The following is a 27,888-nucleotide window of genomic DNA, read 5'->3' as shown; positions in this document are numbered from 1 at the left end:
ATGAGCACATGCTATTCTTTCAGTTATTTAGATCAAACTTTATTTGTGTGAGAGCGTTTTAGAATTGTGTTCCTATAGTTCCTGGCTTTGTCTCAATAAGCATTTATCCTCCAGGCATTATTCTAGACCCTAGAAAGGTTAAGACAAAATGAAGTGGCCTTTGCCTTCTAGGAGTTTACATTCTATAGGGGAGAAAACATGGAAGCTGGAAATGATACACAAACTATACTCAAAGAGCAAGGTCCTGCCATATGACACCCCAGAAACTCTATGCTTCCTCATTTGTAAAGTGAGCCAGCTGGACTAAATGTCGGCCATGATCTCTCCAAAATTAAACTGTCTGTGAAGGTTCCCCTGAAGAAGCCATCCCCTTAACCCCCACGCCCCCTGAGGCGGGGAATCACAAAAGCACAAACTGTCTTATTCTCCCGCATTTTCATTTCCGGCCTCGGTAGCTCCAATCTCGAGTCTGGGGTCTATGATGTAGCAAGGGGTTTTCCGGGAGATCTGCAAGCCCAATGTAACTAATTCGTAGATTTACTTAGTAGCAGGGCAGTTGCTGGATTGAAATGGGGAAGGGGTGCTCACCACTAGGGGGTGGTGACACTCTTGTGAAATAGTAGCCCTGGAGCGGGTCTTAGAAGCGCCCTCCCGACAATCGGAAAATCAAAAGTTCAGTCCGAAGTGGAAGAAAGCGGCTGAGAAAACTTTCCTGAAGCAAAAAGTGGCCAGGGGAGCATCCCGCTCAGACAGCACTTCATCACTCTCCTTAAAAGGAAATGCTGCGTCTAATCTATGAAGGGACAAGGAAAAGCCCAAAATTTCGACCTGCCCGGCTAGCTCAGTCGGTAGAGCATGGGACTCTTAATCCCAGGGTCGTGGGTTCGAGCCCCACGTTGGGCGACGGTTACTTTTTCTCTGGTCCCATTTTAGACTCGGGTTAAAAAAAAAAAATAATCAAAAAAAAAAAGGGAACAACTCAATTTCTCGGTTCCTGAGTTTATGTGTGTATCCGCGGGGAAACTGGAACCAGGAGGTTACAATGTATCTAGGGCAGAACAGGGACAGCCGCGGGAAGTACCCTGCGCTACGTCACTACTCTCACCCGGGCTCCGGCCCGATCGGGCGTCGCCAGTTTGGCGGTTTCTTCCCCCAGGCCACGAAGAACGTCCTGAACTGAGAGGACCGAAAACTTTGACTTGTTGGAACCCAAGGTACATGGAAAGTGATCGGAGGCTCCCTCCCTCTTGGGCCAGAGCAGGGCTTCTAATGAATTCATCATCCCCCATGTCCGCCAACTCCCCGCCACGCTGTCCCGAGCCGTCCCAGCGGCAAGACCCCCCCCATCTCTGGTCTCGGGCCGTTCTCTCTGGCCACCCCCCATGCCAGGAACGCCGTCTCTCCTCCGCTCTAACTACTGACCTCCCTGGCTTCCTTTAAGTCCCAACTAAGATCCCACCTTCTACGGGAAGCCTTTCCCAACCTCTCTTGCTCCGTCATTCATTTCCTATTTCCTCAATATATAGCTTGCTTTTTATGTATTTGTTGACGTGTCTCCCCCATTAGAAAGTAAGCTCCTAGAGCACAAGAACTCTTTTCCTTCTTTCTATATTCCCAGTACAGCATCTGGAACAAAATATCCCCTGACAAATATTAATCGATTAACAGACTAATACGAAATCGCAGATAACTCAGAGTTATCCTACCCCGATTAAGAAGCTCTTTTAATTCCCACTATTCCCACTCACTCCTTCCCTTATTCCCCTTTGCTTCCTGCACCTCGGTATGAGAGGGCAGGTCAAACAACCCCGGGGCTGCACAGCAGGCTTTTAGCTAAAAAGGACTCCGCCAGAAGTTAAGAACAGCTGCAAGTTTCTAGGGTGAACATAGATTTCCTATTACCCTCCCACCCCATTTTTTCTTGTCCTTCTCTGGTCACTCTCTGGCTTTACAGAGTCGGACAGAAGTCTTCTCCCTTCCTGAAGTGTTCCTAAGGCACTGAGAACCAAACCTGGTTTTCTCCATATCCGCTCCCCACCCCCACCCCAACTCCCGTCGTCCTGATCTACATATTGCTAAATCTAAATGGAGATCTAAGAGGGGAAAATGAAGATGGTAACTTTGCACAGATTTCTCACTTCAATCCGATTCATTTGCATATCACTGCATGAGCTCCCCAACATCATGATCCTCTTCAAAGAAGGAGGACAAGCAACTTCTGTGAGTAGTAGGAGCTGCCCCACTGGGGACCCTCTGCTGAGTAACACAGCTCCTTTCCTTAACTTTTCTTCTTTCCCTTCCCTTCCCTTCCCTCCTCTTCAAGACATCTAGGAATTATTGAGATTTCTTTCTTCAGGATAATTCCATAAGCCCAAATCACTCAGGCTCTCATTTACTGGCCAAAGTTGAGTCCCAAATCAAGCCCCACTTGATCATGGGTTCAGCCCCATTAGCTCAGTGTAAATAGGAATTATTTTTGCTTTGGACAGACACCCTGAGAGTCTTCCCCTCCCAAACTGATTTTTTTTTTGGGGGGGAGAGCAGTCTCTTGTCTCTTTTCTTACCTCCTCCTAATCACTGACTGGGCATTTCCTCAGTCAAACTAACATCTTTTAAAGACCTTAACTTTAAAAAGTCCAGGTCTCCCCCTGCATCTAGGGCCATCTTCAGGCATAGTGATCTATATTTTCCCATTGGGCTCAGATGGCTCCAGAGGAGAAAGTGAGGCTGGTCCCTCACTTCAATCCAATTCACTTGCATGGCACAGCATCACCTCCCTGAGGTCATGGTCCTGAGACAAACAACAAAAGCTCCCAACAATCCATTTCAAACCATTTCCCAAGGCAGGACTTGGCCCTCATCTTGCCAACTCCAGATGCTAGAGTCCTGACCTGCATTTGTTGGTGCTTTCTGGCAATGCTCAGATAATTTTCCTGATGAGTTTCTCTCAAAGCTTATACTTAATTTACAATAGAAATCATTTCAAGTTTCTGGGCCTTGACAAATTGTGCTGCAGTTTCTTAACAAAAACTGGCAAATTTCAACAGCTTGACTTTGAGCCCTTAGAAATAATGAAAAGCCCCAAACATCCCACTATCATAGAAGAGGAGCAATTCTCCCCGTGGAGGAAATATTTTCCCAAGAAAAGCTAAATTAGATTTCACAAAAAGGAAGGTGGAAATTGACAAGAAATGTGTCTAGAAAGTAACAAATAACAAATGCCCATTTTGAAAGGAAAACAAATAGCTATGGCCAATTTGTCGATTTATTTTTAATCCTCTACCTTCCCTCTGAGTTCGGTGGGGTTTGGAGGATAGAGTGCTGGACCTAGAGCAAGAAAGAACTGGGTTCACTGGAATCCAGTCATAGATCCATACTGGCTGTGTGACCTTGATCAAGTTGCTAAAACTCTCAGTGTTCTAGTCAACTCTCAAAGATTTTAAATTGAAAAACAGTTGCTGATCTGCTTTGGTTGAAAGCATTTCCCTAGAAGGTGCTTGCTTACATGAGTGAAACCACAGTTCCAGCCATCCTTCCCATCCTTCCCCAACCTCCCAAATACCAACTACTTCATAGGGTTATTGCTAGGATTGACTATGCAAAGCATTTTCCAAACCTTAAATCATTACACAAATGCCAGTTGCCATTTCCCAAGTTGTGAGGGTTTTAATCCATAGTTTCTTTCCCCTCAAAACTCCCAAATAAAGAAAACAGAAAGAAAGGACATGATTCTGGAATCTCTACCTATAAATGCAAATCTTAACTTCATTTACTGGAAGCATTTTGCTAATTTCTCCTTTAAAGTTCTTCATTCACTTCAGCTCTTAACCACACTGTATATAACTGGCACTTCATAAGTGATTAATAAACAAGTAAAAAATGATTGAATCATCTAAGAGGGCTTATTTTCCCATTTGTCCCAGGCTCTATTTAAAAAAAATTGAATTAAAAAAAACTATTATGTAAATGCAAAAACATATAAAGTAAAATAATATTTACCTTGCCATTCTGATTTTGTATTTTTCTAAATGGATGGTTTGATTAATGTGGGGGAAACTAGTAGAATGAAATGAATGAAACTCTTTTTATTGACCCTGTCAGTTTGTAATTTATAGCCTCAGAGAACTGCCTGGGTGGCTGACATTCTGTCACTTGCCCAGTGTCACCTAGTTTGTATCAGAGATAACACTTGAAATCAAGTCATTACTGATAACAAAGTTGTTCTTTTCTCCACTAGGTCATGTTGACTTTCTGAGAAGATTCCTACTCCTGCTCCAAAGTGACAACTGATGGTATGCCAATAGTTGGATTCCTTGTGCCTAATTAAAAACAAGAAAGCAAGTAACATCTGACGCTCAGGAAATGGGGCTGAGGCAAAATCTCAACTTGCATTATTCCATAAATAACCACAATTTATAATGTATCTTCTTATGTTTGCTTTCGTTTCTGAACTAGGTTATAAATTTGAGGGAGAAATTATCCAGATTATAAACTCAAAAGCAATGGACCTTGAATAAAGAGGTTAGGGTTTATGTCCATGCAGTATCAAACCTGGAACCATGCACAATTTCCATCATCTTTCTGAGTTATAATTTCTTCACCTATAAAATGGGATAACAATTCTTTGACTACCTTCCTCACAAGGTTGTTCAGAATGCTTTGTAAACCATGAAATGCTACATAAATAGAACTATAATTACCCAAAAATGGATCTGTAGTCTTATCAATTTGAACAGCTCCACAGAGGAGTGCTAGCAATAATGATTATTTATACAATCTTATACTGTTAGTGACTGATTAGATGGGGACAGGGAGGAGAGGAAAGATAACTGGAATTTTATATTTTAGGTGCCTGGGGAAATAATGATACCTTGGCAGAAATAGGGAAATTGACAGAGAACCATGGATGGAGATGGGCCCATAACTGATTAGTTCATAGAGATCATTGATTTAAAGCCAGAATTGTCCCAGCGAGGCTGCCTAATCCAACTCAGTCATTTTATAGATGGAAAATTTAAGTCCAAAAGGAGTTAGTCAATAGATACTAAATGTTTAATATGTCCCAAGTAGCTTGAGTGTCACAGCAAAGGTCACATGAAAAGCCTAAGTGACAGAAGCAGGATTTGAACCCAGTTCCTTTTACTTTAATTCCAGTACTCTTTGGCATACTGGATTCAGGATGGTAGCTTCCAAGGGGAAATGCCAAGTAAGCAGTTGAGCTTGTGGGTTAAAGCATGAGGGAGAGGAAAAAATAAGAAACAGAGATTTTAATTATAAGCAGAGAGAAGAAGTGAATATAGTTGAGCTCAATGATGGCAGAAAAATGCTGGGGTAAGTAGGAGAATGAGGATCCTTTTAGGTACTTAAAGTTCCTTGTGGATAGCGTCTGAAATCCCTCTAGCTCTGGAGGACAATCCTTTACACTTGTGTAGAGACTCAGAACAGATGTAGACAGATGCTGGAAGAGCAGATGGAAGGACTGGCCAATTAAACAGGCTCATAGAAACAGAACTTCTTAGTTAAAAACCAGAGGCAGATGGCAATTTGCTTCTGCATTTCAAGGATCCATGATTTTCATCAGTTTTCTTGTCTCTGCTCACACAGATTGCTACCATTACATATAGGTATTTTCTCTGAGTTGCCAAACCTCAGACTATGATCTTTTGGGAATTTAAGGACTCTTTATTATCTTTGAAAAACCTGCAAGAGCTCATGCTTTGCTGACAGTCTTTAAGAGTCCAGGATCCAAACTGCCATATTCTAGATAGGTGTTAAGGGTAGGCCTTTGATCCTAAGGTTTTTATAATACTATTGTTTTTAAAACTTTGTGACATTGGACAAATCATGTATAGATCTCAGTTTCTGTATTTATGAAATAGACTAGGCAGTCTATAAATTCTATATTCCATGACACTATAGGTTTTTGTCTTTAGAGATGTTTTCCCTTAAACTAGAGCCCTTAAACTTGCCTGACTCCATTTAATTAAAATTAATTCAGCTAAGGAACAACAAAAAAAATGTGTTTCTACTATCAACCCTGTCTTAGGAGTATACGTTCTCTTTTCTGTGCCTCCAGCTAAATGATCATCTTGTTATAAATTTTTAATCTAATTTTCTCTTTAATTAACAAAAATCAATTTCTTTGCCTTGCCTATTCTCCTTTTTTTTCCATTGGAAAAAGAAAACCCTTGTAACAAGTACATATAATTCAAGCAACACAAATTTTAGATGGTCACTTGTACTCAAATATAACAGAACCAGGATGTTGAGTGATCTGGAAACCATGATACATGAAGAATAGGAACTAGGGAGATTTGATCTGGAAAGATGAGCTTTAGTAGAAGTATGATTTCTGTCTTTAAATATTTGAAAGGCTGTTATGAGTGAAAAAGAGGGGTACAGTTTATTCTGTACGGCCAGCGTGCAGAACCTAGACTATGTATCTCTTGCACATACCTAGAAATTTTGTCTCTTCCATTAGAATGGAAGCTCCTTGAGGATAAGGAATAAATTTGTTGTGGTGGTTTTTCTTTTCTTCTTTTCTTTTCATTCTTTCTTTCTTGCTTGGTTTCTGCCTTGCTTTGTACCCTTGGTATTTTGTACAGTATCTAGCATACAGCAAGTGTCAAATGTTTGCTCACTGACTGTTCAAAATAACATGTTCTCACAGCCTTCTCTCTGGGTATAGATGGTTCTCTTCATCACAAGACCATTAGAAATGGCCTGAATCATCTAATTTTTGAAGAGAGCCATGTCCATCAGAACTGATCATCATATAAACTTGCTGTTGCTGTGTATAATGATCTCCTGTCATTTCACTCAGCATCAGTTCATACAAGTCTCTCTAGGTCTCTCTGAAATCATGCTGCTGATCGTTTTTTATAGAACAATAATATTTCATAACATTCATATACCATATACCATATACCAATAACTTATTCAGCCATTCTCCAACTGATGGGCATCCACTCAGTTCCACTTACTTGCCACTACAAAAAGGGCTGCCACAAACATTTTTGCACATATGGATCCCTTTCTTTCTTTAAGATTTCTTTGGGATATAAGCCCAGTAGAAACACTGCTGGACCAAAGGGTATCCCAGTTAGATAGCCCTTTGGACACAGTTCCAAATTGCTCTCCAGAATCATCCTTCATGTTTGAAGATTGCCAATGACATCATGGCTGATGGCTTGACTTGCAGGAGTTGGGTTTAGGTAAGGCAGAGGTGCACAAAGTGTCTAGCTTGACTTGTTCTTCTTAAGTCATCAAAGTTCAGTAACAAAAGAAAAGTCAGGATGATTGGCAGTGGCTTGGGATGCAGGAGATGACCTTGACATTTCTGATATCTGACCAAGCTTCAAATCTTCAATATCACTGGCTTCAGTTGTCATCATAGCCATTGGAACAAATTGTTCTCCTCTGCCCACTCCTGGAGGGGAATTCTTCATATGCTTGAGGTAGACATTTCCCTAATTCACAGATAGGTTTGAGGCCTGTCAGTTCTCTCAACCTGGTTAGCCTGTCTATCAACCTGGTTTTACCAGGGTGTGGCCATGGAGCTTCTTAGAGTCAAGATAAGAATTAGATGAATCAGGTGGACATTAAAGGTGGATAAACCACCCTAAAAGGGCCTTGACAGACTTCACAGAAGAGGTGCTAATCCTTTTGAGCACTCCATACACCCCTCCATTGTCTATTTAGTGTTACCTAGAATAATACCCCAAATTCCCTTCGGCTGAGTTTTTTCCTATCTCTGATTTTTCAATGTTGAGGGGACATATTCAATGCAAGACTAGTATTTCTAATATTCGTTCCTAAATTCATATTGTTTTGGCACATTATAGCCAAAATAAGATAAAATCGACAACCAATTTATTAGTAAAGCACAGATTTGTCAATAAATAGGATCTTATATTCACTTGCAAAGAAATCAGAAACTAAACATTTTTAAAACCAGAGAAGGCATCACTCTTGACACTATAAATTAAGCATTAAAAAACCCTTGTGCAGAGAGTGAACAATACAATTTTATATACAAAGTCTTGAACCCAATTTTTAGAACTTATTTGAACATGCTCAAGATCCTTATATTCCATTAGAATTATTTACCTATGATATAAATACATATACGTATACCATACATATACATACATATACACATACATTACATATGTGTATATGATTGTTTGGTATTGTTTCTTTCTCAAAATTTTCCATTCTAATTAATTCCTTGCTTAGGAGGATGAGACACTTTAGGGATATAATACTAAACATGACAACATAGTTAATAGCTCTTGTAAGAAAATAACTTTAATCCCTAGATTCATTAGCCACACAAATGGACTTGCATAAAATACACTTATTTAGCTTCTTTTGTAACAGATGACAAAAGACTGGAATAGAATGTGTAAATATACTAAGTACTTAATCTCAGACTGTATAAAGAGAACAGTGTTTATCTCAAAGGAGCTATCAGCACTTCTAAGACATGCTCTACACACAGGTGTTAACCCTAAATTGATGATAAATCTAAATTGCATTTCCCTTTGAAGTAACATAAGATAATTTATAAATTACATTCCTTCTATGATAACTGATTGCATGTAAATTCTTTTCCTTATAACCAAATAAAACATGTTTCTGATTTTAACCTCACCAATTAAAAGATTGATATCTTTGAGATACCACACACACAAACCTCTCATATCATTCTGAAATATTTCAAGAACCTTGCATCCTGTTGTAGTAGTGCAGAGGTCCTGAAGCATTGCAACAACAAGAATCTTTATTTAAAAAAAAAAATCACAGTTTTACCTACCCTGATTAGAGAGATTTGCTGTGAAAGGAAGAAAAAGGGATGTGGTTACAACAACATCAAAACTAATCCTCCTAGCCTTATCTAAGAACAATGAATGATACCATAAAGATAGAATAGAACAAAGCATCCTTACTTCTGTTTGGTTTTAATTAATTTAGGTGTTTAAAACAGCCAATGTTCCACCTTATCTGAATGGAGTCAAGAGGCTCCTGCCTTAGTCCACACCAAGGACAACCTTTCTGAGGCACAGACTGAGATAGACAAAATTACTACCTGTAGCAATTTTCATATCATACTCCCTTTGATCAGCTAATGGCATTTCCCTCAAATGATACATTACTGTCGTTCTGATATACCTAAATTCAAAAGTCAAAACAATATCAGGTTATAGTCTCATGATTTTTCACTTCAAATAGTAAAGTTTCACTAATCATAATTTAAGGCTGAATATAGTTATTATCACACTCATGTTGTAGCAATAAGTTAACAATAAAAAAGTTACCAGGTCTTAAAAAAAAATGAACATTCTTTTCTCTTCTTTTTTTTAAACCAATATAGTAATTCTTATTCTTCCCTTTTAAATTGAACCCCCTTAAATACTTGATAAGTTTTAACATCATGACAAAAGCCTCTAAACTAACTAATAATTTCATAGTATCCAAATCAAAAACAGTTAAATTTTCCAAGGACACAATTTCAGCATTCTTCTATTTATTATATAATGGTTTTTCAAAATTTACAATACTAGAAAATTTAGAAATATAATAACATTCACAATATTATGAATTTATTTAATATTTTTGCTTATTGATTTAATATTTTCCTGTTACATTTAAAACACTTTTAAACAGTTATTTTTAAAACTTTTGAGTTCCAAGTTCTGTCCCTTATCCTCACCTCCATTCCCTATTAAGAAAACACAAGTGAAATTATGCAAAACATTTCTATAAAAGTCATGTTGTGAAAGAAATCATAGATCTCCCTCATGAAAAAAAAAAAAACCCTCAAGAAAAATAGTGAGAGAGAAAGAGAGATAGATTTAGAGATAGAGATAGAGAATGTTTCAATCTATAGTTAGACACAATCAGTTCCTTCTCTGAGTATGGATAGGATTTTTCATTATGAGTCCTTCAGAATAGTCTTGGATCATTGTACTGCTGAGAATAGCAAAGTCTTTTTTAGCTGGTCATCCCAGAACATTGCTATTACTTTGTATACAGTACATTTCACTTTGCTTGAGTTCATGGAGGACTTTCCAGGTTTTTTTTTTTTTTTTTCTGAGAGCATCCTGGTCACCTTTCCTATAGAACAATAATACATTATCATGAATTTAAAACATGCAACAAAATTTATTACATCAGATGAATGCATTTCCAAATTATCTTCTATAGAAAATCATTCATATTTCATGTTTGGCAGTGTATATTATTTAGTCTAAAACTCAGTACAGAGTTATCTGGTATGAAGCAATTGTATTCAAGTAAAAAAAATAACAATAATAAACATTTATATAGTGCTTATCATATGCCCGAGTTCATAAAAATCCTAGGAAGTGGGCATTACAAGTAAACTGAGAAAGAGAATTTTACATTCTTCACATAACTAATGTTCCTTCAAGGACAGAAACTTAGTATACTATCTTCAAGTAATTCCATGTTAGAAAAAATGTTATTATAATGTTTATATCATACAAAATAACCACATGGTGTTTCTCCATATCCTTATTAAATACTTTTTGGTGACATTTCTAATTTACACAATTAAGTTCTGTTCTATTATTCATAAAAATCACATAAAGCATTTTGCCAAATTAAATTTCGCTTGCTCCCTTAAATAAGCTTATTTTTTCATAAGCAAAAAACATGACTGTTCTTAAAATTCACATTGTAAACTGCCTTTGAAATTAGCCCAAACTAACTTTCTCCTTCTTTAAGCTGCAATGGTATAATGGGAATCGGGGTAGAGTTTTTGGTTCAGATTTTTCCTTCTTTTTTTTCATATATAGCTATGCTTTTAAGTTTGCTCATAGCCTTCTTGTGCTACATAGGGCAGAAACTTAAATATACCATTTCAAAATGTAAGCTTTTTTTCCCTCTTTGCTTTGAAAACTTTGATGGAAAAACAATTTGGAATTATGTCCAAATGGCTATAAAACTATGCATACCAACAGTGCCTTTACTGGGTCTGCATCCCAAAGAGATCATAAAACAAGGAAAAGGACCCACATGTGCAAAAATGTTTGCAGCAGCTCTTTTTGTGATAGCAAGAAATTGGAAACTGAGTGAATGCCCATCAAATAGGGAGTGGCTGAATAAGTTATAGCATATGAATTTAATATAATTCTATTGTTCTATAAGAAATGATGAATAGGCTGAATACAGAGAAGCTTGGCACATGAACTGATGCTGAACAAAGTAAGTAGAATAAGGAAAATACAGCAATACTGTATGATGATCAACTATGATAGATTTAATTCTTCTCAGCAATACAGTAATCCATGAAATTCCAACAGAGTTTGGATGGAAAATGACATCTGCATCTAGAGAAAACTAAGGAAACTGAATAAGGATTGGCACATGCTATTTTTACCTTTTTTTTCTTTCTCATAATTTTTCCTTTTTCTTTCCAAACATGACTCATATGGAAATGTTAAAAAATGATTGGGGAAGCAAACCTATATCAATTATTTTGCTATTTTGGAGAAGGGAGAGATCAGGGAAGGAGGGAGAAAAAATTTGGAAATCTTAACAAAAATGAACGCTGCAAACCATCTTTACTTGTTATTGGAAAAATAATATACCATTAAAATATAATAAAAAGTCACTGATATTATTCTCAAACTAGCTTCTTTTTAATAAACAAAATGACTTTCCTCTCTTAGCAGTAAAAGAATAAATCTGTTATTCTTCAGGAAAAGAGAAATAAAAGATCTATGTAACTTTCACAATTATGTTCCTAATTTCCTTAAAACAAATTCTAAAGAATGTTAATCCCAAATATATTAGAATATTTTAGCATCTATAAAAGTAATTCAAACTGCAATGTGAAAATTCATAGTGGAAAACTAACATTTTAGTCATAAAGTCAGTTTCTAATTAGTTTATGATGTCATAATACCATATAGTCTAAGGGAACTTATTCCCTTTTCTTCCTGTCTTTCTCTTTGCACTCCCAAAACTTGGCCAGAGCTTAGAAACAGAGAAAAAGGGAGGCTTTTTTGTAGACTTAGAGAATTATTTAGAAAAGTTTACATTTTTTTTCTCCAAGAAAAAGCTACAAGACACAGAAATAGAGAAGCATTTGCCAAAAGGATTTTTTCTTAACTCTGTGAATGACAATAAACACCTGTTACAAAGTTTCTTAAAAAAAATAGTGTGTGGATGTGATAAATGATTTCTCAGGCCAAACATGGGATTTTTTTTCCAAAATCTGATATATCTTGTACGGATTTGGGTAAGGATGTCCCTGAGTGTTGACTACAGAGACTTTATCATTCAATTTAATCTTTGACTACTATTTTTAGTTACTCCCTTTTGGCTGGAAAGAATCCACTACTGGTTTCTCAATCACTTACCAAGTTTGGCTATTTGTGACTACTGGCTGTGCTGCTTGACAACAGTGTTATTTGGGACATTGTGCTGTTCCAACCCCTTTTGAAGGGAAAGTATCATTCTTTCTATTTGCCACTTATAACAATATATACTTAGTTCCTACCAAGGGCAGTGAACAGTGTCTGATTATTTCAAATAGATGGTAGCACAGTAGATAAAAGCATTGAGCATGGAAACCAGAAAATCTACGTTCAAATCCAGCTACGGATCTGGGCAATCACTTACCATGGGATTGCCTCTATTTTCTTCATTGTAAAAGGGGGACAAAAATTCCACTAAAGTCCTAAGATTGTTGTGAGGATCAAATGAGACACTTCTAAGAAACACTTAACCCAGTGCCTGGCACATAATGGGTGCTTAATAAATGATTATTTCCTTGTGATACTCCACTATTTAAAAACTTTGTTTGGCTCCTTGTTTCCTAAGGAATATAAACTTCTAACTGGTGTCATGATGTATTTATGCTGGTTTTATTTCTAATATTATCTTATTTGATTCAGTTGCTCCAAGTCCCAGAAAAAAATGACTTGATTCTGTCTCCTCTTCTCATAAACTTCCTTTGAGCAAGTCCTTCTCTATTCCAAGATTAAGCTTGGGAATTCTTTAGTTATAAAATGGCAATGTCTTGCAAAATTATTGAAAGCAAGTGCTTAAGCAGTGTGAGATACTTTTCTCTGGAAAGGGCATTCCTTCTTTCCTTGGCATTGATGGAGTGAATAAGTCCCCCAACAAAGACCGGATCTTTAGTAGCTGGGTAGTTCATAGGGAGGGGCATTAATGGGAGAGAGCCTGATTTGCTGTCCAAGCTATCCCATCCTTTAGTGGGCCTCTCCTTATCCTGAAGTGGACCTTTATTGCAATATTCCCTTGTTGAATTTGTCAAATTTGTCAAAATTATCAGGGCCCCACAATTAATAGTATCTAATCAGAAGGCCAAGTTATGATGACAACCCCAAAGTCATTTTTCTCCTATGAGAGAATCTACTGGTACCCCACTTCTTGCTAACTCCTTTTAGGGTTAGCTTGTCTACTAAGCATCGCAATAGCTACTTCATTAGGAAATTAGTCTAATTTAATGGTGTCTTCCCCCTTGTCTCACACTCACACTGCTACACCCTCGCTCTCTGCTCTCTGCGCAGCGTGGTACAATAGATAACGTCATGGCAGTGGGAACCAAACAAAGGGTCTTGTTTAAATCTTCTTCTTGTTATTAGCAGTGTGACCTCCTCTGAGCTTGAAGAGGTTACATTATGTTCTCAGTTTTACCTCCTGGCTAGCTTCTAGATTCACGTAGCACATCTACCTCTTCTGAGATGCCAGTCTACTCTGAATACACCGGATGTTCTCCTCCGGTCACCTAGCACTGACTGAGCACCTACTATGTACCAAACGCCCTACTAAGCTCCGGGGATGAGAGAGGAAATGCTTCCCCTCCCGCCATAAGTTGTGGCAAAGGAAAACTCCCGTTAGCCATAGGTGGTGACGTTATTTTCTCACTGTAACGGAAGCTCTTTAAGGAGGGCCTGGCAGACTCCGAGGTTACCTTCAGTGCCCTCCTGGGTGTGGTTTCCCCGTTAGGCTGAGAGCTCTCAGAGCATTAATTTCCCCAGGGATCAGCACAGGGCCTAGTACACAGTAGGCGATTCATAAATGTGTCTTGCCTCAGGGATTATATACAATCTCCCCTTCCTGTGGTTGTGGTTTTTCGCGACTTCACATGGACAGGTAAGTTTGCCTACTCAATAAGGTGGAGAAAATGGAGCTCAAAAGTTAAACAATAAATAAAAAAATGAACGAAATTATCCCTATCAGTCTGTGAGCTCCTCCTTCGCGCACACTCTAGGAGCTCACTAAATGCTCTAGTCCTCTCCTAGGCGGACTGACGTAGTGGAAAGAAAAACAAGGCAGCTTTCTCCCAGCATGCCTCGGGCGGGGCGGGGCGGGGGCGGGGCTGCGCCCGCGCATAGGCGTGCGCCCAGACGTGCGGGTGCACGCTCAGGCGCCGCATTCCTCGGCCGGGGGCGTGCGGGCGGCTGGAGAATCGGGCCGGGGGCGGCGCCAGGCATGACGCGCGGCTAGGCGTGGTGCGGGGCGGCGGCGGCGGCGGCAGCGGCGGCGGCGACGGCGACGACGACGACGACGGAGGGAGGAGGCGGAGAAGCAGGAGGCGGAGGCGGAGAGTCGTTCATAAATGGCGCCGAAGCAGGACCCGAAGCCCAAATTCCAGGAGGGTGAGTGCGGGACGCGGGCCGCGGGCCCCGGGGCGGGAAGACCGGGGAGGCCTCGGAGCGGAAAGCGTCGAGGCTGGAAAGCCGCCCGAGGGCTTTGGGGCGCTTTCTGCCGAGGGAAGCCGCGGCCCGGCGGGGGAGGGGCCGGGGGCTGCCCCTGGGCCCCAGAGGCCCACCCCTGCGGCGGGGCCGCTTTGTGTCCCGGCGCCGCGCGGGCGGCGCCGCCCTCTCTGCCCCTACTCGTAACCTTGACCCGCCGGCGCAGTCTGCAGTTAGGAGGCGCGACTGCGGCGGGTGCACCGCGGGCCTCCCTGCGGCCGGGCAACGTCTCCGACCGAGGGGGAAACTGAGGCGCGAGGGGGCGAGCGACGGCCCCGCTTCTCCCGGGGGTCCCGCCCCGCCGCGCTCTGGCTGTGTCCTCTGCCGTCGCCAGAGGTCACAGCGTGGCCGGGGTGGGGGGTGGGGGGTCCCGACAGGTTCCCCGGGCCAGCCCCCCTCGTTTGACAGGTGAGGAAATGGAGCGCGAATTCTCCAGGCCCTCCCTGGTGGGGGAGGGCGAGTCTCGGGCCCAGTGGCTGCAGGCCATCGGCCCCTCCTGCGTTGCCCTCTCCCCTCCCCCCTAATTTTGGGGGACTTCCCAAGCAGGGAAGGGTTTTGTTGGCGAAAAGGGGGAGGGTTTTGTAGGCGAAAAGGGGGAGGGTGAAGGGAGGCCCCGGAGGCAGTCAGAGACTGGACGTTTGGGGGAGGGGGCTTCAATCCGCCCCGTCCGGCAGCTTGATTGGCTGGAGATCTCTAACCCTGTGAGCATCTTCCAGCCCTGAAGGGTCAGCCTGGGGTTAAACAGATTTCCTCTCCTGCTCTGAGGAGGAGACGGAGCTTCTGGGAAGGGCCTGCGCTTTCTTCCCCGCGTTCTGCTGCTTCCTAACATGGCTGCCCGAGACACACCTTGAGCCTGATGGCGGAGGAATTGTTAGGGCTGATGCAGCATTTTTAAAACCGGGCTTCGTTGTGCGGGGGGGATGGAAAGAAAGACCAAAGAGACTTTCATCTCAACCTCCCATTAAACGTTTTGCTTTGCTTTGTTTGAGAGCAGCGCTGATGCTGAATTTTCAGTACAGTACGTTTTACTGTAAAACCTTGGAAACATTTGTTCTCTATAATGTAAGCCATTGTGATACAGCACGTAACTTTACCCTTTTGTTGTATCCTATTCTTGAAAATGTTAGACTACTACACGTACATTAATGGTCTTTTCTTATCAGTGACAGATTTTATTTTACTTAAATGTAGTATTTGATCCTAGACGACCCTGTTTCCTTAGCCGAATTAATTTTTATATGTTATCTTAAGGAACTTTTGCTCTCTCAGCAGACATTTGAGCATGTAGTAGAATTCAGCTTAAATCTGTGGGCAGGCAATAAAAGAAATATAAAGGAGGTCTTTGCTGTGGAGAAGCTTTTAAGCTAGTTGGGAAAAGGAGACTAGGATTTAGTTTACATGGTAAATGCTCCATATATATCAGAAGTATAGTGTGAGGTTGGATCTGAGGTTAAGTGGTCAAGGAGGGAAGGTTCTATGGAAAACCGAAGAAATGCTAGTAGGCATAGCTATTTTGTTCCACAAGGGTACTCATGAATTAGATGAGGCTTGAGGAGTGGAGTTAAAATTTAATTGGTTTAGGATTGAAGAGATAAGGAAGGAAACTCCCACTACCAGTTTTAAGTCTTGTCTGTGGCTGCAGCTTCTGTTTTTAGGGTGTTCCTGGTACACTGAAAATTAAGTGCCTTTTTTAAAGAGTTAGCTAGCTAGTATGTATCTGAGGCAAGACTTCTCCAAAGTCTAGGTCTTCCTTGGCCCTGGACCAGCTCTCTCTTTATCACCCTGTGTTGTGTTTGTAAGGTTTATCTTTTCACTTTTGTATTATATTCATCAGAACTGAAATTTCTTGAAAGTTTCATTGTTTTGTTCTTTGTATCCCTCTTTCTTGGTGATTAGAATATGTTTATTGTTTTAGACCTTGGGTCTAGGGTTACTTTGCTGGCTGGAAGGTCTGGGTTTTTGTTTACCTCTCAGGTGGATAGGTCTTGTCAACTTGTTAAGTTGTAGCTTTAGTATTTTGTTGTATATCATTGACATCACACACTTGGAGAAAGGCAGTGACTAGTCTATGGTCACAAATAGGGAGTCAGGGTTCAAACTCTTAATTATATTGCACTGCTTCCGTTTTGTGTGTCAGGACAGTACTAGTCTGTTTAAGATATAGGTGATGGGAGTGTGGGCATTGAGTTGAGTAAATCTTAATGCATCACTGGATTATAGACACTGAATTCATTCAGCTCAACGTTTTAAAATAGAATTGTAGAAAATATTTGAATTAAATGCATTTTAATTTGAATTAAATATTTTGAATGCAATTGTAGCATTACACCAGCATTTGAGCAAGCATCAGGCCCAGCCTCCCAAAAGGTTTGAAAGGTGGGCAGAATGGTTGAGGTTTGCTGTTTGTAATCACAAACTCTTGTAAATGAATCTCAGGTCAGATTTTTTTGAGAAAGCTTGACTAATTAGTTAACAGTAAGATTATTTACAAGAATAACTTGAGGGAAAGTAGGATCTTTTAATGTTAAGTTAGAAATTTGGTATCTTGGACCATAATAATACATGGATAATGTATGACTAACAAAAACCAATTTCCTTAAAACTGGGGATTTATAAATTTTCATAATTCTCAAGTTTAAAAAAGTTTGTATCTTTTAAAGAACTAGTTATATTTTAAAAAATCATTTTATCTCAAAAAGTATTGTCCATTAAAAAGTGTTAGTAACTTGCCTTTGGTACAGTGCATATATCATACTGATTTGGGAAATGCGGGAAACAAAGGGCAAAACAGGGCATTCATAATAGAAGCAAATTTTCTATAAATAGTATAATGCCAGCATATTCCATGTTTGAGAATTCCATAGATAATTTATTCCAGTGATTCTCAGATAGTAAAGTAGATAAAATATAAAATGCAAGTGAGGGTGGCATTCTATGTCTAAGGCTTAGTAGGGAGGGTTCAGCAGAATAGCCTCATCTGAAACAGGATTTGCCAGACCAAATTAGTGTGAGGGTGGGGTTTCTGTCCTTAACCTATCACTTAGAATCTGTGTGATTTTGCACAAATTAGTTGACCTCTCAGAGTCTTAGTTTCCTCATTTGTCAAATTAGAGGACTGGATGAGTTGACTTTTAATGTTTTCTTCTCACTCTAAATTCATGAATCCACAGTTTTTACTGTGGAAATTCAGCATCTTTAGACTTGACAAATAGTTTTTATTAAATGTCTTCGTTACTTTGCGCTTCATTGCAGTGAAGATTATTATAGAGAAGAATAGTTGACAGTACCCCTGTAAGTTGTTAGTGCTGTGAGAGCAACTAGATGGTGTAGTAGATATCATGACAGGCCTGGAATCAGGAGTTCAAATTCAATTTCAGACACTTAATAGCTATGACTTTGGACAAGTCACTTAACCATCTGTTTCCTCCTCTGTAAAACAAGGTCTAGTATCCTTGCCAAGAAAACTTCCAAAAGAGGTCACAAAGAATCAGACATGAATAAAATGACTGAACAACAATAGTGCTATAATGAAATCATTGCTAATGTTCCTGTGTATTTTAACTGAACACTTTACTTTAAGATACAAGTTCTTCCACCTTTTTTTGAATCCTTTTGGCAGTTTGGTAAAGATTGTGGGTCCTTTCTTAGAATAATAGTTTTGAATGTATAAAATGAAATATGTAGGATTATAAAATAAAAATGATGAAAAAGATGTAATTTTTTTTCCCCAACCAAGTTCTCAGATCTGAAAATCTTGATATATTTTGGGAGCTGGGATCCTTGGATCCCAGTTTAAGAATGTATTCTAAAAGGTCAGGTGAGTAATATTTTAAAACTAATAAGTAAACTTTTTGTAACATCTTAGTACTTTAAGTATCTCTATTTTTACATAAAGGACAATGGTCCAATTCTGTGTGATCATTTAATTATTGCTCCTTTGTGCAAAAGTGTGATTGGCTTTTGAAACCCTCCTTTAAAAGCAGAAGCTACCCCCAAATTTGTGGAAACTTGTATTTTTAAACTTTATTTTTTGATTCAAGATTAGAGTACATAAGATTCTTTTTTAACCTGTAATAACTTTGTGGAGCTTGGTGGTCTGGACTTTTTGGTATTATTTTTGATTTCATTGAAGACTTGTTGACCTGATTGTTGAGTCTGTCTGGACTAAATAATTTAGGAGTAACAGAGCTATCCTCACCTTTTAAACCTGAAGGATCTGCAGGGATTGTATTCTGCTTTCTTCTTAATCTACCAGGGAATTTAGGAACAAGGACTGAATCTAGAATACACAGACTAGGGTTGGAAAAGTAGGATTCACTTCTAATCTCCAGCTGATTTTAGGCTTTCAGGTCTCATCTAGTCCTTCTATAACTGTTTAGCTTTTAAAAACCTGTCATGTGGATTCATATGGAATGAGGCACCCATGGAAAAACAGGATATTCAAAAAAAAAAAAAAGAGAGAGAGAGAGAGAGAAACAAAAATGAAACCCTATCAGTTGAATGATCCTTAGAAGAAAGATGTTAATGTTTCAATATATAGATTATATTGTTATACATTATATTGTTACACATCAGGTGATGGTCATATTAAAAGCATTGTCTCTGCTCATGTTAAAAACTAACAATTTCAGGCATATAAATTGTACCTTCTTTTTTGTTTGTTTATTTCATTGATTGCTGTAGTTCTTGTAACAGTAACTTGCTCATTTGTAGACAGGTTTGAAATTTGACCTGAAATGTTAATGTTCCCCATAGCTCCACTTAGTGTTACAGTTTTGCTGGCAGTATAGTACAAAAGGCATGGATGATTTTATATTTTATTTTATTGTCCCTTATCTTGAACCTAAACAATTATGGATTAATTGAATTCTTTGAAATATTTTACAGGTGAACGCGTGTTGTGTTTTCATGGACCACTCCTTTATGAAGCAAAGGTATGAAAGCTCTTTTCTTTTACCAGGCTCCTGAGAGCTACTTCTGATTAGTTTTTTATAAATAGATTTTTTCTTTTGAATTCTCTCTTTACCTATTGCTTTGGTAGTACTTGATTTTTCATCTTTTTTCCCCCCTTGTTTCCATACATTTGCTTAACTTCTTTTCTTCCAGTGTATGGTTTCTCCTTAATCATCGGCCCTGCCAGGCTAATGAAGGAGCAGTATTAGAAAAAAACTACAGGAATTATAAGGTGGAGACTCGTATTTTAGTGTGTAGAAAAAGCACATAAACTATCTGTTAAGTGAAAGCTATGCTTTTTTGTGCTTTTTCAGGTTATGAGACTGGGTTTAGATTTTAGCTTAAATAAGGTCATGCTGTTTATTATATAAGTTGATATTTGGTAAGCATTTCATTATACCAGGTTAAATGTAAAGACTGAAATTGAAAAACTAGTTAAAGCAGCATGACTTCTGATTTTACATGTATAGAATTACCCATCTTATGAATTATCTTTGCCCAAGTTCTTATTTCAGATCTCTTTTTTCCTTTATTTTGTAGTTGACACTTCATGCTCAGTGGAAACAAACTAATTTTACTAGTAAACTTGAGGGAATCTCATCTGCATATTTATTCCCTTTAAATAGTATATATTGTAAGTTATATATATGACTTGTCATTATATGTAAATTTTGTCCACATATTTCCATAAAGCTTCTTTAGAAGACCTACCAAAAAAGGAAAGTGGACCTGATTTGAAGTCTTTCCTGGATATTTTAATCTCTCATGGAAAACAGTGCTTCCTTGGACTGTGCATATATTGTATCTTACTCTTGAAACATGGTACCCCTCTTCCTTTCAAGTCACAAATGTTCTTGATAGTATCATTTGCAAATCATCATTGATAGTATTATAGCCCAATTATATTCACCAGCATATGTCTTTTTTGCCTTTTGAGTTACCCGCAGTTGTTATTCTTCTGGGATTGTACTATTCTGTGGCTTATTCTTTTGTAACATTGCCAGGAGAATATTAGTATAGTTAGGTTGATCTTTGGTATATGGCATAGTTGAGGTTTATTGGAGGGATTTTGCATTTTCCTGAATGAAATCGATCTCTTTCTCCTAATCAGCTCTGCTTCCTGGATTGTTTCCCATCTGTAGTTCTTGTTCAGAATATGGACTGCCATCGTTGTCGTTATATGGGCAATGGGTATTTTGCAAAAAAAAAATTTTTTTTTGGTTTTTCCTGTGTAGCTTGCTTAGTCCAGTCTCTTGAATGGCTATTGATTTCATGAAGTTGGAGCCTCCTCATAGGCTATATATATAGCATGAGGTCATCAGGAGACTGAGAGCACTCTATCACACATAAGACCACATTCCATGATAGTCTTTGCTACTGCTAATAAACTTGTTGCTTCCTGTTTTATGTTTCACTTAATGTTTATGAACTGGATTTTTTAACAGACATCTTTGTGTGTACATCCTTTCAGAGAATCAATGTGTGAACATTATATTTGTGATAGAGACCTTATTGTGATAAGCTTTTAAGAGCCTTTTGCACTGTCAGGTTGGTCACATGTGGATAGGAAGAGAACCTTGTGGTGTGATCACCCCAGTCTGTGGCTATGTGATCTGCCATAGTCATCTGCAAAAGTTTTCATCAAGGATATATATATATATATATATATATATATATATATATATATATATATATATATTTAATTATATTTATTATATATATTTATATATATATTTAATTATTATAATTTTTAATTAATAATTAATAAATTAAATAAATAAATAAATAAAATAAATAAATTAAAATAAATAAAAAATTAATAATATTTAATTAAATATATATATATATATATATTTAATAATAATAACTTTTTATTGACAGAACCCATGCCAGGGTAATTTTTTACAACATTATCCCTTGCACTCACTTCTGTCCGGATTTTTCCCTCTCTCCCTCCCCCCCCTCCCCTAGATGGCAAGCAGTCCTATATATGTTAAATATGTCACAGTATATCCTAGATACAATATATGTGTGCAGAACCAAACAGTTCTCTTGTTGCACAGGGAGAATTGGATTCAAAAGGTAGAAATAACCCAAGAAGAAAAACAAAAATGCAAACAGTTTACATTCATTTCCCAGTGTTCTTTCTTTGGGTGTAGCTGCTTCTGTCCATCATTGATCAATTGAAACTGAGTTAGATCTTCTCTTTGTCAAAGAAATCCACTTCCATCAGAATGCATCTTCATACAGTATCGTTATTGAAGTATATAATGATCTTCTGGTTCTGCTCATTTCACTTAGCATCAGTTCATGTAATTCTCTCCAAGCCTCTCTGTATTCATCCTGCTGGTCATTTCTTACCAAACAATAATATTCCATAACATTCATATACCAGAATTTACCCAACCATTCTCCAATTGATGGGCATCCATTCATTTTCCAGGTTCTAGCCACTACAAACAGAGCTGCCACAAACATTTTGGCACATACAGGTCCCCTTCCCTTCTTTAATATCTCTTTGGGGTATAAGCCCCATAGTAGCACTGCTAGATCAAAGGGTATGCAGAGTTTGATAACTTTTTGGGCATAATTCCAGATTGTTCTTCAGCATGGTTGGATTTGTTCACAACTCCACTAACAATGCATCATTCTCCCAGTTTTCCCACGTCCCCTCCAACATTCATCATTAGTTTTAACGGTCATCTTAGCCAATCTGACAGGTGTGTAGTGGTATCTCAGAGTTGTCTTAATTTGCATTTCTCTGATCAATAGTGATTTGGAACACTCTTTCATATGAGTGGTAATAGTTTCAATTTCATCGTCTGAAAATTGTCTGTTCATATCCTTTGACCCTTTATCAATTGGAGAATGGCTCATCAAGGATATTCTTGATACAGACATATCTTATATATTCTTATAATCATTCTTATAAAGATTATGTAGACGAGCACAGGCTGGAGTTGATTATGCTTTCTTGTTGTCCCTGTTCCCGTGTATTAATGTTAGCCATTCTTTGAGATCCTTTGCTCTCCTTTTTTTTTTTTTTTTTCCATTCTTCTCTAGTTGCCTTGAAAACAAATTTTCTTAAATTTTAAATTATTTTGTCTTTATCAAGTATTTGGTTTCATCTTTAAATTTTCTTTTTAGACTCTAACTTTTCTCCTTCTATGGCATTTTCAGGTCCTGGAATCTGAATGTGAGGGTTTTTTCTGTCATTTATAGTGAGAAGTCATGTAAAAATATTTGAGAGGTCTGCCACATTTCACTCAGTTTATTGCCTCAGTGCTTCCAGGATCATCAGATTCAGTTGGGCATCATGCTGAGCTTTCTCACTCTCACTCTTCTTTCTGTTCCCTCTTGTTTATCTTTCTTGGTGTTTAGCAGATGAGTATATTTTCTAAGATGATGATATCCTTGGTTACTGTGTTTAAGCTTTATTACTTACCAACATAAACCATGGATTACATCCTTGCTTTGTATAAAGCATTTTATTGTGTCTTGAAGGGATATATACCCTTTTCTCAATGAGTCTATACTAAGAAGGGGGAAGATTTTTTCAGAAATAAATGATGAAAAGGAGTGATAATTGTAATAGGGAGTATTGTAAAGTATTATAAGAAAATTGAGGAAACAAAGAAAAGGGGGGAGAGAGAGAGAGAGAGAGAAGAGGAGATAGAGAGATGAGTAGAGATTGTTAGTTTTCTTTTAGGAGATAGAGAGATGAGCAGAGATTGTTAGTTTGTTGTAGGGGATTTCAGAGATGAGGGACTGGGAGGGTGCACATTCTAGGTATGGGAAACGGTGCAGAATAAAGGTAGCAGAATAGAGAGGCTTGGATTAGGACAGAGTCAAAGTGAGTGTGTCTGGCTTGATTGGAAGATTGTATCTGTGAAATATAATTGAGTAATGTAAATCTGAGATAGTAGGAAACAATGATGCTGAAGAACAGATAGGGTTTGAGTAAGTGAGGGGCCAGAGAGAGAAGAGGTGAAGTTGAGCTTCAATTTAGGAGGAACATTTCAGAGTTTAGGACCTTGAAGATGGACCAGTGGTCAGCAGTGGAGAGATCTTAAGGTGTCACTGGTCCTGCTCTTTGAATGAAGTAGAGTGAAAGTGAAGAAATGGTAGGAACCCAGTTCAAGGTAGTATGAGAATAGACAGAAGGCCTCACAGTGGAAATAAAATTAAAGAAATCTCTTTAAGTATTTTAGCAAAGAAAAAGAAACATTAGGAAGGCAAGTGATGTCCTCTATTTCTCCTCTTTCCCAATATCATTCCCTCTAAAAAAGCAAAGTACAAGGAATGTTAGGATTTATGTTCCCTCTTCCCTTGATTAATATAGATGTTTAAAGTGGCCTTGATTTTTAACACATATATTATAATTTTGCCTTTTAAAGATGTGTGGCTTTGGTGACAGGCAGTATACATCATGTTAATTCATTTGTTGTTATATGTGTGAAAATAATCTTCCTGTGTTAGTAAATTCTCACATAAATAGCATGATATTGGTTTTTTAAAGTTTATTATGTAGTTGTACCTAATATAAGTACTTGAAGGCACCCTTAGAATTATGAAGTTATTGCAATTAAAACATTAGAAGCTTTGGGTTTCTAAGTTAAATTTTTTTGTTTGTTTTGTATATGTTGTATGTACAAATATGGCTCTTAGTGATACTTAGAAAGTTAAGAAGTATATGCGAGTCCTGTGGATTCCTTTAATATTATTTTGTCAGATTCATACTAAATTGTCAAATTTTTAATTGTCACAGCAAAAAGCTAAAATTTTTAAACTACAGTCCTTTAATTGGAATATGTTTTAAATGGTTACTTGAACAAGTGAATCTATTTTTATTCGAAGTACTTCTTCATCTGAATATGACTAAAACATTGTCAAATAGAAGCATCCCAAGATAAGAACTTATTTCTCCAATAGGGACTCTCAAGATTAAAGATGTATTTTTAAAAATCTACCACATTTGATAAAATTATAAGTAAAAGTTGCTGCTGGTTCTTGCAAAACTCACAATTTGATTGCTGACTATGCTGAATGTGTTAATTGAAAAAACCAGTAGCCTTTTTAAAAACAATTTTAAAACATTTTAAACTAAAAAAATAGTTTAAAGTATCTCCAAATTCTTAATGTAGTTTTAAGCTTTTGAAGCTTCAGTAACTTAAAACTTTAAGACTGGGGACACTGTATATATCAGTTTGAGATTGCCACCATATATTGTCCATATCCATATAGATATCCTAAACACTTGGAAATTGCAGGTGAAACTTATTCTCAGTAAGGCCATGGAAAGTGAATCATTTTTTCTCAATAAAATTGAGGTGGGAGGGGGAAAGAACCCAAAATATATCTGGTTAGTCATTTTGTAAATTTGTAGGCCTGAAGGTGTTGTAATCTTTACTAAAAAGACATTTACTTAACTCAGTGTTAAATGTTTTGAAGATGTTTACTTATGCCTCTTGAAGAAATGTCAGCATAAATTTTATCTTGATGTCTCTACTGTCCTTTCCCTTCCATGTTTCCCTCTACTTAGTTTTTATTGTCTCTATCTAAAGGAGCCACTTCACATCTGAATTTGTTCCCTGAGTACACAATAGTATGACACTTTTAATTCTTAAAATGTCGTTGGCATTCTTGACATCTTTACCATTTTTTTCCCTCTTAGCCTCACATTTGCCTGTTAGACTGAACTGTGTTTTTTGTAACACTAATCTTGCTATTAATTATTGATGTTTCTGCAGTGAGTTCTTTCAAAATAATTCTTTAAAAATTACCCTTGTTTGGATAGCTCTTTTCCCTAGTTATTCAAATTTTGTGGTTAGTTGTCTTGATAATAGAATGTTTTCTTTTAAATTAATGTTTACTATTTCACTTTAATTCCTCATTAAGAATCAGTTTTTTAAAAGTGAACGTGCTGTTGTAGGAAGTCAGCTTATAACTTTTTATTCCATTAATAATTCTAAAATAATTTTGATTTTTTTTTTTTCTTTCATCATATGATTTTAAGTAAGACTGATTTCTCATTACTCTACTTAAATATGACTAGTTGTTGTGGTCATCCATACTTTAAATATTTAGGTGGATTAAGTTAGCCTACAGAATTAATTCTTAATTGGCAGTCTCTCTTTTAAAGACTGAAGCTATTTAAATATTTTACAGACTTTTAAAAAGTGATGTTTCTGAGTCACTTGTTTTCTTCTTTGTTTCAGTGTGTAAAAGTTGCCATAAAGGACAAGCAAGTGAAATACTTTATACATTACAGTGGTTGGAATAAAAAGTGAGTATTGGAGCTCTATCCACAAGTTTTGTCTTTTTTTTAACCAGAGTAAAGTCACAAAAGAGTTTGGATCATGAACTGGCATAAGCGCGAGTTTCTAGGAATTTGATGTTTTTACAAGTGATTTTTAAGCCATAGTGTTTTATACTGCAGAGGTAAACTGTAATATGATGAAAGAAATTAATAAAAAGCAAATAACATCCTTTTAATCATTTTCATTTATTTAGAATATATTTAATTTTTTGGAGCATGAATTAAATGTTTGCTAAAATAAGAACCTAGATTGCTTGGTTGGTAACAATTTACTTATCAAAAAAGAATTGCTTGATTTGGGAATGTGTGTGTCTGTATTAAAACATCCTTGGAGATATGATTTAGTAACTGTAATCTCTGTGTCAGATTTGAATCTTATGACATGTACACTGTATATGAATAGGAAGAATATGAAAATTGAGCTCATAGTTTTCTTATATTATACATAGGGATTGATTGGGAAACATAAGCTCCAGTGTCTGCTTTTTGGCTGCCAAACACAGCTACTTTAAAATGGATTTAGAACTCTTAAGGACTCCAGAAGAACATTTCTTTTTTATGCCAGGAATATGCTAACAGTTGCCTTTTTCAGGTGACTGAAAGTCCTGTGCTACATTGGGATAAACATCCCTGTACTGATGAGGCAGCTAAAATGTAAAAACAAAACAAAACAAACCAGCTTTTTCAGTTCAGCTCTGCATCTGTTTCTCTGTTGGCATAGTTTTTGCTCCATAGTATGCTGTCCTCAGAGACAATTTGTTGAATGTTATTCATTTCCTGTACTTTGAAATACTAATGTAAGCCTTTTTTTTTTTTTTTTTTTAAAGTTATTAGCAGGTGTGTAGTGTTATGAAAGGTGATTTTCTCATGGGGGTGACCTTAACATAAAAAAAAAAATTAGCTAAATCCAAATTCATAATGCTGCTCTCAGACATTTTCAAAACATGATTTCAAATTTGACACCTTTTTGTGCACAAAGCATTTACAAATCAAGTGTGGAATCTTAAGTCACCAGAGCTCTTTCTTATCTTGAGAACTGGAGTGTTCTGCTGGGGTTTGGGTCATGATGAATGCATGTGCCCATGGATCTCCTAGTCTAACATCTTCTCAGCAATTTTGGACTTTTCTCACCAGGTTCCAGAATTATCTAGACATTATTTTTAACTCTCCAAGATGGTGGAGCCACTTGTAATTTCTTTTTTCATTTTCTTTTTTGTTATAAGATTGATCAATTTTAATTTCATCAGCAGGGTTTTCTCCTCACCATCAGGGTTTTCTTCTTCAGCGAGGTCCCTTTCAGTAAGGCATTTGTTTGGAGTTGTTTTTTTTTTTTTTGTAGTGTTAATAGCTCTTGTCTGGCCTTTCACATTCTATTTCCTACTGTTTCTTGCATCATGCATAGTCTGTCTGTCTGGGTTCTGTGTGTACTACTGCAAACAATTGTTTCCCTATGAATTTGCCTGGCTTGTGGGATTCTTAATGTAGAAGCTTGACCTTGTTAGATGCATATGGTGTCTAGGAAATGGATATAGACTGGCATAGTAGTCAGCATGGAAATTTTCTAGGCACAAAGTAGTTTACTTTTCTGCTTTTTGATTTTATCTTTCTTTATCCTGCTGTATTATCTGGGCCAAATAGGTTTGTTTTGGGAGAAGTGATAGAATTATTTCTTTAGCATAGTGATAATTTGGCAAGCAATCTCACTTAAATCTTCTATCCCATTACTATATATATTTTTTTGGAGCTTTTAAAGGGACTTGTTAGACTTTAGTTTCTGTTAATGTCATAGAAAGAAAAAGGGGGATTTTTGTTTTAAGAAGTATAATTGTTGCCTGTAGTGCAAAAAAGGTTTCCTAGCTG

General features: G+C 37.5%; 1 protein-coding gene, 1 long non-coding RNA gene and 1 other non-coding gene across 10 annotated transcripts in view; all 3 read left to right on the top strand.

Moving 5' to 3' along the window:
* Window positions 1-830: 830 nt before the first annotated feature.
* TRNAK-CUU lies at window positions 831-903 on the top strand. The gene has a single exon. It is a non-coding gene; the product is annotated as a tRNA-Lys (tRNA).
* On the top strand, window positions 880-4,324 carry LOC116421972. Its single transcript, XR_004232569.1, has 2 exons — window positions 880-1,214; window positions 4,238-4,324. It is a non-coding gene; the product is annotated as an uncharacterized LOC116421972 (long non-coding RNA).
* A 10,217-nt stretch (window positions 4,325-14,541) lies between these two features.
* MORF4L1 (mortality factor 4 like 1) overlaps window positions 14,542-27,888 on the top strand; it is a 38,182-nt gene continuing 24,835 nt past the window's right edge. For 4 of the 8 annotated variants that reach the window (XM_031956761.1, XM_031956759.1, XM_031956757.1 and 1 more), the window contains exons 1-3: window positions 14,544-14,660; window positions 19,644-19,690; window positions 25,928-25,995. In XM_031956761.1, the coding sequence (XP_031812621.1) occupies window positions 14,621-14,660; window positions 19,644-19,690; window positions 25,928-25,995 (155 nt within the window). In that variant the 5' untranslated portion in view covers window positions 14,544-14,620. Of the gene's footprint in view, window positions 14,661-15,076; window positions 15,165-19,643; window positions 19,691-25,927; window positions 25,996-27,888 lie in introns of those variants that run through there. The other 4 variants (XM_031956758.1, XM_031956756.1, XM_031956760.1 and 1 more) reach the window with 3 other exon arrangements.

This window comes from Sarcophilus harrisii, chromosome 2, assembly GCF_902635505.1.
Source record: "Sarcophilus harrisii chromosome 2, mSarHar1.11, whole genome shotgun sequence".
Taxonomy (NCBI): Eukaryota; Metazoa; Chordata; class Mammalia; order Dasyuromorphia; family Dasyuridae; genus Sarcophilus; species Sarcophilus harrisii.
This window is presented reverse-complemented; position numbering and strand designations above follow the sequence as displayed.